The sequence below is a fragment of the Pseudorca crassidens genome, chromosome 18 (genome assembly GCF_039906515.1).
Source record: "Pseudorca crassidens isolate mPseCra1 chromosome 18, mPseCra1.hap1, whole genome shotgun sequence".
Classification (NCBI taxonomy): Eukaryota; Metazoa; Chordata; class Mammalia; order Artiodactyla; family Delphinidae; genus Pseudorca; species Pseudorca crassidens.
In genome coordinates, this window is record NC_090313.1 from 959,089 (window position 1) to 973,553 (window position 14,465).

The following is a 14,465-nucleotide window of genomic DNA, read 5'->3' on the forward strand; positions in this document are numbered from 1 at the left end:
CCGTCCACGGCAGCAGAGACAGTCCCTGAAGCCCGCCTGCTCGCTGTAACTTCTGGGGCGGAGCCGGGGCGGGCGCGTCCGGGGGGCGGAGTGGGAGCACGCGTCACTTCCGGGGGCGGGGCGGGCCGCTCAACAGACCAGCGCTCTCTCCACAAAGCGGCGCTCCGCGACCAGCGATCTGATTGGTCTTCGCGGGAGGGCGCGCGGCGCCAAACTCGCTTCCCGTCAGCCCCATCCGGCCCATTCTGTGGCCGCGCACACGTTCGCGCGCCCGGAGCTCGCGCCTGCGCCTCGTCGCCATTCGGGAGGCCGCCGCGCCGCAGGGCCTCGCGGAGCCGCCTCGGACCGCGAGCCCGGCCTCCCGCAGTCCTTCCCCGCCTGGACGCCGCCCGCGGCCCACCGGTGAGAAGCGGGGCGGGCAGGGAGGGGCGTCGTCTGGGCCGCAGTCCCGAGGAAGCCTGGGGCGGCCGCCGAGGAGGGGCCCGGCCGCTGGCGCCGGCGGAAGGACCCCTCCCCCCAGAGCCGCGGGCGGGGTAGGGCTGCCGGCACTAGGGGTGGGAGGCCCTGCGTCATCCCGTGGAGGCACGAAATGTTTTGTTTAAAACCGCGCTGGGAAGGCGGGACCCGGCCCCGCGAGGGTCCGGTCCTGGAGGCAGTTTTCTCTGCCGCCCTCGGCTGCGTGGGCTTTGTCATCAGTGCTGTTCAGAAGTCGGCGGGGTAACCCACGGAGTGGGAGAAATGTGGTGTGCATCTGATAACCCAGCAACAAAAAGCTGTGTAAAAGTGGGCAGAGGGCTTGCGTGGGGGTCTCTCCCGGGAAGATGTGCAGATCGCCAGGCAGCACATCAAAGGATGCTCTTAGCCGGCAGAGTTACGGAAAGGGAATCCAGAACGAGATGCCGCTTCACACCCAGAGTGTTGGTTCGGAAGTGGAGAAATTGGAACACTCCTGCACTGGTGGCTGGGAATTAAAATGGAGCGGCCATCAGCTGTGGAAAAATGGTTCAGGGGTTCCTCAAAAGTGTCAACATGGAGTTGCCCATGGTCCAGCACTTCCCCTCCTAGGTGTGAACTCCAAAGAATTGAAAGCAGGGACCCAGGTACTTGGACACCAGTGTTCAGAGCAGCCTTCTTCGAAGCAAGCCAAAAGGCGGTGACTCTAAATGACCATCAGCAGGTGAACGGGAAAAAGTTGGAATGCTGCTTATCCTTAAAAAAGAATAAAATTATGATACATGATTCAGTTTAGACGTGCTAAGTGAAATAAGCCAGACACAAAAGAGCAAGTGTTGTATGATTTGACTCAAAGAGGGTATTGTTGAACGGGTATAGAGTTTCTGCTTTAGTTAACAGTAACATGTTATTTGTTTATCGGTTGTAACGAATCTACCGCACTAATACAGGGTGTTAATAATAGGACAAAGGATGTGCAGGGGAGGAAAGGAGGTATATGAGAGCAGAGAACTTTCTGTTCAGTTTTTCTTTAAACCTAAAACGTCTCTAAAGTTTAATAATTTTTTAAAAATCAGCAAGGATGAAGAGCCGTGCTACTGTATATATATTAATAGAGCAAATTAGCTATAGACATGCTCTGCATATTGAGTTTACATGGGAGAGCTGTGCATCAAAATGTTTTAAAAGACCAATGGTGCTAGATGTTAAGAAAGAAACTGGATGGGAAATGGAAATAGGTGTGATACCATATGGTAGAACTTCTCTGAAAAATACAGGATGGTGGACTGGCAAAACACTCGTGATTAAAACTTATGTTTTTTAGACACAATATGTGGTCTGCAGAGGTGAAATGTAGGTTGAGAGATTTTTATTAACCTGCACAATGTAGAGTTACTTTCATAATTAGGCTAAGGAACTCTGAAACTTAGGGGAAAAAAATGCTATAATCTGGAAGCTGGAAGTAATCTCAGTTTCTAGCCTCTACCCAGCAGCTGAATTCTGAACTCAATTCTGCAGCATCCCCATGGGGAAGACATCATTATTGTTACAGCAGAGATCCAGAGTGAGGAAATCAGGGTCTTCTGTTGCTTTCTTTGACCTAACTGTTGTGATCTTTAACAAGTCACTTCTCTCCCTCAGCATCACTTTTCTCAATTATAAAATGATGCGGTTGGACTTAAGTCCTCTGAGGACCCTTCTGGTCCTGTACTAATCATTGGCTCCCAGTTATGGAGGGCTCCTGCCTGACAGCGCAGCTCACTCTACTCCATGATTGAGTGCTTGGTAAAACTTTGTGTTGAGCTGAAATCTCTTTTCCTGCTGGCTTCCGCTTGTTTTTGGACAGCTTGTGTATTATCCATAATTCTTCCTCTTTTGAAGTTAAGTGTCTGTGCTCACCAATGACATGTTTTTAAAGACTTCCTACCATTCTGTTTGCTTTCTTTTGCATATTCCCACTGCTTGGACTCAAGATCTTAAAGTGTCCTTCCTGCCCAGAGCTGGAGACAGTGATCCACTGGGATACTCTGCCTAGTGCAGTTCACTATAGTCCTATGTTTTGTAATTGATATTTGGATTCTAAATGTTTGATAAATTTCATCTGTCTGATTTGGGCCCATTTACTGGCTTTTCAGGATCTTACTAAATTCCACTGTATTAGGTTGGTCAAGATATTTGAGGAAGAACCTGGATAGATAGCAGAACATGGTCTGCTATGGTCCTTCATCAGACGCGGACTGCCTAACCTTGAGCAAGTTATTAACGTCTGGGTTTGAGTTTCCTCAACTATAAGAAGTTTTAATTGACAGAATAGCCTGTAGTCACGGCAGGAGTCTTCGGAGTGCTTGTCATGTTAGCTGAAGTTAGATGATGGGTTTGAGAAGGGTTTGGTTGGGCGAGGGTCAGGCATTAATTCCATAGAGGATCATTAAAATAAAATTCAACAAGGATGGCGTCGTGGATAGTATCTACTGTAGTCTTTGGTGTCGTTTCATTAAAGTTAGTGTCCAGGCCTTGGATTGGACCCCTCTTGCTATTGGAAGGGGCAGGGTAGTGAGGGAAATGGGCAGAATTCTGTTACAGAGGGCACAAATTTTCACAGAGAAGTAATCTGGATTCCCCTTCCCTTTTGTTTCTCAGGTCCAACTGCTCATCTTGTCCTTCATGTACTACACACTGTCTTCTGTGGTTTAGTCGAAAAGCCATGTAGACTTGCCTGCCCTTTGAAGACCACTTTTAAGACTTCTAGTAAGACAGCTGGTAAGTCTACTAGGGGAAAAGCATGTTGGTCTGTATTTCTTCCCCATTCTAAAAGTACTTGTCCTGGATTTATATTGTAAATTAAATATACAATATTTAATAACGGTATTGTACCAGCATTGCTTTGCATGTATTTTTGTGTGCTTTTAACATTTCTTTCTAACGTTTAAGAGAATATTTTATGATGAGTATGTTTTTGAAAAGTGCTTGGAGTTCTTGAGGGAAAACTATAAAAGCATACACACCCATATATATAATGATGCATGAACGTGTGCTAAATACGTTAGTTACAGAATCTGTTTTAGCAGTTGTTGGATACCCATGCTAAGAAGAGCATACCAGATGGAGCTGGTGGGGAATAGAATAGAGCCCAGAATAGCATCATACACAAAACTTAGTAATTGCTAAATAGAACATTACATGTCATTGGTTACATGTGTAATCAATGTTGAGATGACTGAACTATCCATTTGGGGTCAAATATAGGCTGGATCACAGAGGATTAAAGATACAAATGTAAGAAAAGAATGAAATTGTCATAGGGAAAATATTGAGTGATTAAAAAAAAATAATGGAATGGAAGGCATAACTTAAAACACAGTCATAAGGGAAGCACTTTTAAGTTTTTAATTTTTATGTAAACCAATTGTATGTAGCAAAAAAAAAATCATAAAGTCGAGACAAATAATAAAGTGAGAAGATAGTTTCCATAAAAGGACTGACTTCTTTCACATACAAAGACTATTTACAAATAATTAGGAAAAATGGGCAAAGCACATCCTAGAAAAAGAAATACACATGGCTGGGCTTCCCTGGTGGCACAGTGGTTGAGAGTACGCCTGCCGACACAGGGGACATGGGTTCGTGCCCTGGTCTGGGAAGATCCCACATGCCGCGGAGCGGCTGGGCCCGCGAGCCATGGCCGCTGAGCCTGCGCGTCCGGAGCCTGTGCTCTGCAACGGGAGAGGCCACAGCAGTGAGAGGCCCGCATACCGCAAAAAAAAAAAAAAAAGAAATACACATGGCTAATAAACAAGGGGAAATATTCAGTCTTTGTCATTAAACTACATTAAAACACTAGTGAGATATCAGTTTTCACCTAAGAAGTAGAAAGGATTCGAAGTTTAATGATACTCTGATGCTGAGGGAGCTGGGGAATTAGTCTTCACATCAACATTCTTGGTTGGTGTGTAATAGTACAACAACTTTTTGAGAGTTTGGTAAAATGTCAGTTTCAATTGCAAATAGCCTTTGAACCAGGTAATCCATTTCTAGGAATTTCCCTTTCAGAAATACTCTCACATTCAAAGGAAATTCAGTGCTTACTCTGTATGTAAAAATATCCTAGAAAATGCCTTCTAATTCAACAGAACTCCTGAAACCTGTATCTGCCCTTACTATAGAAACACAGAAACCTGGCCCAGTTGTTTCCAGAATCACCAAAACATGTACCTCTCACTTCCCTGGAGTCTGGCCCTGTTGTTTCTCCTGAGCCACAGACACCTTCTCTTCCTTAAATGAGCGCTCGTTGCAGAAAAATATGCTTAATATCTCATTTGTGTAGAATGTGTAAACATAGACATTCTCTTCGGTGACACATAAGTACAGTGGCTACCCCTGGGGAGTGATACTATGTGAGTACCTTGTACTGCGTGAATGAGTATGTTTTTAACTGTGAGCTTCTGTTACTTTTACCACCTTAACAAGGCTAGCTTAAAAGTTTAAAAGTCTTGTTTTCTGGCAAGCAAGTTGCCTCAAGTGTGTCCTCCATCTGAATTGCCGTTTGTGGCACACTCCATCGCATCATTCAGGATCTCTGCTTGAGTGCCTTCCTGTGCTGCCCTCCACATTCTTACCTCCCCAATTGATATAAGCACCATATTGCAAGACACGCCTTTAAACCCAAGCGCCTAGAAAAGCATGGGGCACAAAATAATTAATTTATTAAATGAATGGATAAAGTATATTAGGATGGATAAAACATTACAAGATATGTTGACTTTTTTTTAAAGCTGTCTTTTCATGTTAGATTAGTTTAACAAGTGCTTTCTGAAATGGACCTAAAGTTTCTTGCTCTGCCTTAATAGCCTAGCTTTAGCTTTGATATTTACTCAGCTTTGCGTACTGACAGCTTGTTGATTCGCGGTTTTAGAGTCAAAGTGTAAGGCACATGCAATAGATAATTCTGGAGTGAAGCTTGGGTCCCTGATAGTCCTGTAACCTGGGTAAGTCGTTTCTTTGAACATTAATTTCTTCATCTGTAAATGAAAGTAATATTTGAGTCATGTTGTTAGGAGTGTTAAATGAGATGATGTATGTAAAAATAGCAGAGTTCCTGGGACTCAGTTTAAAATTAATTATTATTTTTCCCATCTCTTCAAAATCTTTATAGAGATATTATCTAATAGATGCACGTGCCATTCTAGACTTATGCAAGTAAGAATGGACTAGAAACAGCATTTTATTCAAAAACGTTCTCTGAAAATCATTTATTTCTGCTTTATTGCAGCACTGTTTTTAAAGAATATAATCGTGTATGTTAGAAAAATGGAAGTATTCCAGGAACTTCGTAAGCCATCGGCACGTTTGGAGTGTGACCACTGCAATTTCAGAGGCACGGATTATGAAAATGTACAAATCCACATGGGTACCATCCATCCAGAATTTTGTGATGAAATGGATGCTGGTGGGTTAGGTAAAATGATATTTTACCAGAAGAGTGCAAAGCTATTTCACTGCCATAAATGCTTTTTCACCAGCAAGATGTACTCTAACGTATACTATCACATCACATCCAAACATTCAGCCCCAGAGAAATGGAATGAGAAACCAAAAAATCAGTTAAACAAAGAAGCAGATCCTGTGAAAAGCCCTTCTGTTCCTGAACACCAGAAAATGGCCTCTAATTCAGCAGAACTCCTGAAACCTATACCTGCCCTTTCCATAGAAACACAGAAATTTGGCCCAGTTATGTCTCCAGAATCACCAAAACCTACTCCTCTTACTTCCCTGGACTCTCAGAAACCTGGCCCTGTTGTTTCTGCTGAGCCACAGACACCTTCTCTTCCTTCTCCCGAGCCTCCGAAACCTGCCCCTGTTTCTTCTCCTGAACTTCCAAAACCAGTCCCTCTTGTTTCTGAATCTCAGAAACCAGTCCCTGTTCCTTCTCCAGAACCACAGAAACTTGCTCCCGTATCTCCTGAGCCAGTGAAGGCAACTCTTACTAATCCCAAACCCCAGAAACACTCTCATTTCCCAGAAACATTGGGGCCACCTTCAGCCTCATCTCCAGACTCACCAGTTCTGGCTGCCTCCCCTGAACCTTGGGGACCTTCCCCAACAGCGTCTCCAGAGTCTCGGAAGCCGGTCCGGACTGTCTCCCCTGAGCCAAGGAAGCTGTCCCCGTCGGAGTCTCCTGAACCTTGGAAGCCATTCCCTGCTGTGTCCCCAGAGCCTCGGAGACCAGCCCCAGCTGTGTCACCAGGTTCTTGGAAGCCAGGGCCACCTGGGTCTCCCAGGTCTTGGAAGTCCAGTCCGTCAGCATCATCAGGACCTTGGAAGCCAGCTAAACCTGCTCCATCTGTGTCTCCTGGACCTTGGAAACCAATTCCTTCTATATCACCTGGACCTTGGAAACCAACTCCATCCATGTCCCCTGCGTCCTGGAAGTCTTCATCAGTCTCACCTGGTTCCTGGAAATCTCCCCCCGCATCTCCTGAGTCATGGAAGTCTGGCCCACCAGAACTCCGAAAGACAGCGCCCACCTTGTCACCTGAACACTGGAAGACAGTTCCTCCAGTGTCTCCTGAGCTCCGTAAATCAGGACCTCCCTTGTCTCCTGAGCTTCGCAAACCAGGCCCACCACTGTCCCCAGAGATCCGTAGTCCAGCGGGATCTCCAGAGCTCAGAAAACCCTCAGGGTCTCCAGAGCTTTGGAAGCTTTCCCCTGATCAGCGGAAAACTTCTCCTGCTTCACTTGATTTTTCTGAGTCCCAGAAGAGTTCCCGTGGTGGTTCCCCTGATCTCTGGAAGTCTTCCTTTTTTATTGAACCTCAGAAACCTGTCTTCCCTGAGACCCGGAAACCAGGTCCTTCTGGGCCATCTGAGTCCCCTAAAGCTTCCTCTGATATCTGGAAGCCTGTTCTCTCTATTGATACTGAGCCTAGAAAACCTGCCCTGTTTTCTGAGCCTACCAAAACAGCCTCTCGTGCTTCTCCTGAACCACGAAAACGTGCTCTTTTTCCAGAGCCCCGGAAACATGCCCTTTTCCCCGAACTTCCCAAAGCTGCTGTCTTCTCAGAATCTCAGAAGGCAGTTGAGCTTGGTGATGAACTACAGGCAGATGCCATAGACGATCAAAAGTGTGATGTTTTGGTTCAGGAAGAACTACTAGCTACACCTAAGAAACTCTTAGAAGACACTTTATTTCCTTCCTCAAAGAAGCTCAAGAAAGACAACCAAGAGAACTCGGATGCTGAGCTTAGTAGCAGTGAGTATATAAAAGCAGATCTGGATGCGATAGATAGTAAGGGCCAAGAATCGAGCAGTGATCAAGAGCAGGTTGACGTGGAATCGATTGATTTTAGTAAAGAGAACAAAATAGACATGACTAGTCCAGAGCAGTCCAAGAATGTACTGCAGTTTACTGAAGAAAAAGAGGCTTTTATCTCTGAAGAGGAGATTGCAAAATACATGAAGCGTGGAAAAGGAAAGTATTACTGCAAAATCTGTTGCTGTCGTGCTATGAAAAAAGGTGCTGTTTTGCATCATTTGGTTAACAAGCATAATGTCCACAGTCCCTACAAATGTACAATTTGTGGAAAGGCTTTCCTTTTGGAATCTCTCCTTAAAAATCATGTAGCAGCTCATGGGCAAAGTTTACTTAAATGTCCACGTTGTAATTTTGAGTCAAATTTTCCAAGAGGCTTTAAGAAACATTTAACTCATTGTCAAAGCCGGCATAATGAAGAGGCAAATAAAAAGCTAATGGAAGCTCTGGAACCTCCACTGGAGGAGCAGCAAATTTGATTTTTAAATACAGTGTGGATATATGCTCTACAGAGTTGTTTATTGAACCCACTGTTGAAAGTATAGTTAAATAGCCTAGTTGGATCAGTAGATGTTGACATGTATGGTGTACTGTGTCTCAGTAGTGTTACAAAGCATAAGCGTTTGGTTATTTTTTTCTTGATCTTTGTTTATGTGGTTGTCGTGTAAGTCAGTAAATTCATATTGTATATTCCAGATGGGTAAAATTAATTTCAGTATATTTGAATAATATGAAGAGGTAGGCATTCCATTTAACAATCAAGAGCAAGTTGTACTCAATTTAAAACATCTAGTTAAAGTGTATCTTTTTGTGCAACTAATTTCAGACATTGGAAATTATTCGTTAGAATGTTTAAGAATTAGGCATGAAAATTTTGAGATATTTTGTTCTCAAGTATTTTCACATCATAAAAATTATTTTAAAGTTTCTATTTGGTCATATAAAGTTATTTATAAATCTTGAACCCCTTCTAGGTGTTTATTAACTTTTATATTATGGAAGATTGGAGTCTCAGGGTTGCTGATTTTCTGCTAAAAGAGGGGAAATTGAGTCCGTTTAAAAAATAGTTTGCAGCCTTCTCCTGTAGGAAACTGAGAAACATGAGTGTGATTTTAGGCCTTGTCTTTAGTTGTTTCCTTTGGAGTCTTCCATTCTGGACCTTACCCCAAGATCTGGCCCTTCACTTCCCCGTGAGCTCAAACCAATAGATGATCCTTATTTGCCAAATGTGTCAGGGTTGCACCTCCTACTCCTGGGCCTTCCGCACCATCTGTCAGGGCTTCAGACCAGGGTAAGGAGCAGAAATGAAAGTCTTCCGGATTCACAACAAAAAATTTTATAAATAGACATTACTGTTTAAGAGTACATCAGTTTTATGTTTTTCACAGTTGTTACTGTAAATACCTTGTGCCTGTTAATGGATTATTTTATTCTAAAATATTTTGTCAAATGTGTATCAATCAAATTAAAAACAAAGGCTTTCATGTTAGCAACATATTCATGTGTGTTTTCTTTTGTGTAACTTTCATTGTATGATACCAAATTCCGTTATTCTTTCCTATTTCCACTTGTTTTTAGCATACTAATTTTCATACTTGGAGCAGCATTTTCTGAGCTCGGTTTTCTCAGAGTTCTGTGGTCAGGTAGGTTAAGGGAAACACTGTACAGTCATCCCTTGGTGTCCACAGGGAATCAGTTCCAGGACCCCCTGCAGATTGCATATAACCTACACATGTCCTCCCATATGCTTTAAATCATCTCCAGATTACTCATAGCGCCTGATACAATGTAAATGCTATATAAACAGTCGCCAGCAAGTGGCAAGTTCAAGTTTTGCCTTTTGGAACTTTCTGGAAATTTTTTTCTAATATTTCTGATCTGTGATTGGTTGAATCCACCAATGTGGAAACCAAGGATACAGAGGCCTGGCTACATTAGGCTCTCTATGAAAATTCTCATTAATCCACATTAGCCCATTAAAGGTCATTTAATCTCAGTGGTGGTCAGTCCTGAGTGCTTCATTTAAACAATGGGAAGCATTTAGTGCCATAAGGACTCTGATACATGGCCGGGGTTGAGATACTGGCTTTTATCAAGGTGTTCCCAGACACCTTGAACAAGGAGCGCTTTATTCATGGCATCCAAATGCATATGCCAATTGGGAAGACAATGTTTAGATAATGCTGGGAAGACCTTACAAGCTTCAGACCTGTCACTTGTTTGGAGAGCACAGTCTGGCAGGCAAGGTACTGGTTGATGGGATTGTTGGTTTATACTGGGCCCCTTGACAACAAGCTTCCAGTTCTGGAGTTTGCTTCTAGGCATGATGCCAGCAAGTAGGAGAGGTAAGATATCCTGGCCATATCCGTCTTGTATACTGACTTGATTAAAATGATGGGTAGAACAACGGGCCTCCAGTGCCCAGAACCCCTTTTGAAGCCTGCAGTCAGATCAACCATGCTTGAGCATATGTAACAACATGCAACAGATTCTTAGGACTTCACACTTTCCGGTGCAGACTTCTCACAGAGTCCTTCCTATACCTTTGCTCAAGGGGGCGCTAACTAGATCCTACGACTTGGCATCTCATGGTGGTTTTTTAATAATATTTTTATAAGAGAGGATATTAACGCTAGGGTAAGCAGCGGTGATGCATGTGTAGTCTGGGCATTAAGGCCTTAATTTTAGACCAAAGCACGATGTTCTCGGCTCACCTCAGTTGTGGCTTCCCACTTTTTTCTCCTTTTACCTCTAAGGTCAAGGGTTAGTTAGCTGTACCCTTACTTTAGAACCTGTTTACGTTCTTTTTAATCGTTGGTAACTTTGCCTTCTATACAATAGCATCCCTCACTAATCAATATGACCCACTCTATCTTTTCATTTTCTTATTTACCTATGAAATTACAACTTTCTAATGACTCCCCAGTGATTTTACATAACATGAAAGGGAATAAAAATTACCGTACCATTTTTACACAACATTCATGGCCTTGATGCCATTATGTTCTAGGGAGCCAATGTCGTTTTCATTAATTTGACTCTGAGTTCGTGAATTGTAATGGTCTGTGTGGCAGATGCTGCTTTTGTTTTTAATGGTGTAGATTCCATAGCTTTGTCTTGGATGAAGACAGACTGATGCTTAATCAGATCTGATCTGCAAGCATCACAAGATGAAGGGTGCCTCTTTAAGATGAATTACACCCTTAGATTAAAAAAAAAACACAGAAATTGTCTCCTTTCTCAATCTAGCTCTTTCTGTTCACATGTAATTTTGATCATTCACTTCCTATTGCTGCTATACATTGCATGAAATTTTGTGGCTTGAAACAATGCAGATCTGTTAAAGTTACGAAGTTCACTGGGCTGAAGTCAAGGTGAGAGCAGGGCTGCGTTCTTTCCTGGAGGCTCTAAAGGGAATTCATCCCCTTCACTTCTCCAGCTTCTAGAGGCCACCTGCACTCTCCGCATGATTCCCTTCCTGCATCTGTGAGCTAGCACATGGCATCTCTGACCCTGCTTCTGTTATCACATGTTTCTCTGACTCTTTCCCTCATACACTTAAAGACCATGTTATTACATTGGGCCCCTAGACAATCTAGGATGATCTGTATTTTAAAGTCAGCTAATTAGCAACCTTAAATCTCTGACATAAAGACTACCACACTCACAGATTCTGGCAATCTTGTACTTTGGGGGTCATTCTGCCTTCCACACCTGGGCTTGAAAATTGGGGTTTTGATTCCTCTGCTTAGCCTATAGCAAGCCAGGTTGGGTTTCTTTGGCAACATGTCTGTTGCTACCGCCTCACTGGTCTAGGCCCTCATCGTTGGTGCAGTAGACTGCTCCATAGCCTGGGGCCTCCAGTATCAACCCCAGCCCACCCTTTACACACCAAAATAAGGTCTCCACAATACTGATTGTATGTTGCATTCTTTATACAAAATTACCCCTTAAGGTACAGTTACTTAAGGCCTTCCATTGGCAAACCACACCTTACTCAATAACCTTCTCACCCCACCTCATAATACTTGGTCAGTCCTTCCTATTAAAGTCCTACCCTTACTAAGCCTGGCACGGTTCTCTCCACCTTCCAAGTCTACCTTTGCAAGACTACTTTTTTCATTTTATGAATTGAGGAAAAAAAAAACCCTATAGGACTGATTTGGACCTAATTTAGTGTTAACGCAACACGGGAATGCTATTTGTTATTACAAATACCCCACACTGGATGCTACATTCAACCCTAAAACTGAAAATGCTGTTGGAATAAAATATGACATTTCAACCCCTTTGATCCTGATCAACTACCAGCTTAGTTGGATTGAGCATACTTTCAATTAACTTTGCTTCTAACACCCACTGATCTCTTGTAAATGTTTGCCATGGGCCACACGGAGGATTAGATGAAGTGGATGGGAAGCCTACTAAATTCATACTAGATTTGTATAAATGGAAGAGTTCTAGGTCAAGTGAACAAAATTCCAACTTGAATCATAAAAACAGTCATGGCCCCTCAGTCATTTCCCAGACTTGAGCCAGTTTACAGACCTTGAATGAAGGGGAGGCTGGGTCCCCTTGAGCAAGGATCCCAGTACACTGCCAAAAATGTATACTGTTAACCTTTTTCCCAGCCTTCCCCAAAGGTACAGATGGCCATTTACCAGGGTGGCTGCACTGGGCAAAAGGAACTAATCAGACCCTTCAGGAATGCCTGGACACTGGTTCTGAACTGACACTGATTCCAGGAGACACCAAGCATAACTGTGGCCCTCCAGTCAGAGTAGGGGCTTATGGAGGTCAGATAATCAATGGAGTTTCAGCTCAGGTTCATCTCACAGTGGGTCCAGTATCCTCAAACCATCCTGTGGTCATTTCTCCAGTCCTAGGATGCATAATTAACAGTAGACATACTCAGGAACTGGCGGTATCCCCACATTGGTTCCCTGACCTGTGAGGTGAGGGCTATTATTGTTGGAAAGGCCAGTAGGAAGCCTCTAAAATTGCCTCAACCTAGGAAACATGTAAATCCAAAGCAATCTGGCAGAAAGGATTCTGGGAAGATGGTGGAGTAGGAAGCCCAAGGAATCTGTCTCCCCACCTAGACAGCAACTGTACTGGCAGAATTCATCTGACATAACTATTTTGGAACTCTGGAGTCTGTTGAAGGCTTGCAACTTCCAGGGGAAGAACTGGACAGTAAATTGTGGTTAACTTTGGTCAATTTTGGCTTTTCACAGAGTAGCAGCTACTTGTTCCCTACCCACAGCCATGCAAGCATCTTGCACACAACTTGCAGGAGCTAGTGTGGGTAAGAAGGTCCCTGTCTTGCAAATACCGAGCATCTGTGCTTTGATTTCTAGTTGCTGCTTTTGCTCACAGAGGTGCAGACAAAGAGGCAGGCAGCCATTCCTTCTGTAAATACTTCCACCTCTAGCTGAAGTGGCTTTCAGGTGATTTAAAGGGCCAGCACCCTCCCCAACCCCCACCCCCACCCCCTGCCCCTGACACACTTCATTTTTTGCTTTTCTCCTTTTGGGAGCCAGACATTAAATACTACTGCACATACAGGGAAAATTAGAAAGTGACTGCACCTGCCCAAGGGAAGGCTCAGAAGAGACATAAAAAAAGACATTATTTGCACTTCAGGCTGATCCTTGGCACAGAGACAGTCTACAACAGTAAAACAAATAAGTACATAAATAATAAACATGGCAAACCCTGGGGAAGGGGAAGAATCTGATTTCCAGAGTTACACATTATTATATTCAAATGGCCAGTGTTCAACAACAACAACAAAATCACAAGGCATACAAAGAAAAAGGAAAGTATGGCCTGTTCAAAGGGAAAAAACTCAACAGACTGTACCTAAAAAAGATGTAATGGCAGACATACTAGACAAAGACTTTAAAACCACAGTCTTAAAGATGCTCAAAGAACTAAGGAAGATGGGGAGAAAGTCAAGAAACTGGTGTGTGAACAAAATGTGAATATCCATAAAGAGATAGAAAACCTAAAAAGGTACCAAAAAGAAATTATGGAGCTGAAAAGTACAACTGAAATAAAATTTCACTAGAGGGATTCAAGGCAGACTAGAGCAGGAGGAAGAAGGAATCAGTGAATTGAAGACAGATCAATGGAAGTTATTGAGGCTGAGGAACAGAATGAAAAATGATCGAAGAGAAGTGAGCAGAGCCTAAGGGACTTGTGGGACATGATCAAGTTGACCAACACAAGCATTGAGGGGGAAGAGAGAAAGGGCAGCAAGAATATCTGAAGAGATAATGGCTGAAAACTCCCCAAATTTGATGAAATACATGGCCATAAACCTCCAAGAAGCTCAACAAACTCCAAGTAAGATGAACTCAAAGAGAACCACACTGAGACATTATAATCAAACTTTCAAAGATAAAGAGCAAATCTTGGAAGCAGTAAAAGAGGAGAGATTCATCACCTGCAAGGGATCCTCAATAAGATTATCTGAAGATTTATTATCAGAAGTTTTGAAGGCCAGAAGACACTGGGTTGATATATTCTCTGTGCTAAAAGAAAACTACTGTCAACCAAGAATCCTGTATTCAGCAGAACTGTCCTTCAAACGTGAAGGAGAAATTAAGACATTCCCAGTTAAACAAAATCTGAGGGAGTTTGTGGCCACTACACCTGCCCTGCAAGAAATGCTCAGGGAGTGTTGCAGGTGAAATGA

The 14,465-nt window shown here is 43.3% G+C and overlaps 1 protein-coding gene across 1 annotated transcript; it reads left to right on the forward strand.

Moving 5' to 3' along the window:
• Positions 1-245: 245 nt before the first annotated feature.
• Positions 246-9,257, forward strand: CHAMP1 (chromosome alignment maintaining phosphoprotein 1). Its single transcript, XM_067713913.1, has 3 exons — positions 246-402; positions 3,094-3,213; positions 5,723-9,257. Exon 3 carries the CDS (start codon positions 5,761-5,763, stop codon positions 8,239-8,241), a length of 2,481 nt encoding a protein of 826 aa, XP_067570014.1. The 5' UTR covers positions 246-402; positions 3,094-3,213; positions 5,723-5,760; the 3' UTR covers positions 8,242-9,257.
• The last annotated feature ends 5,208 nt before the right edge of the window (positions 9,258-14,465 follow it).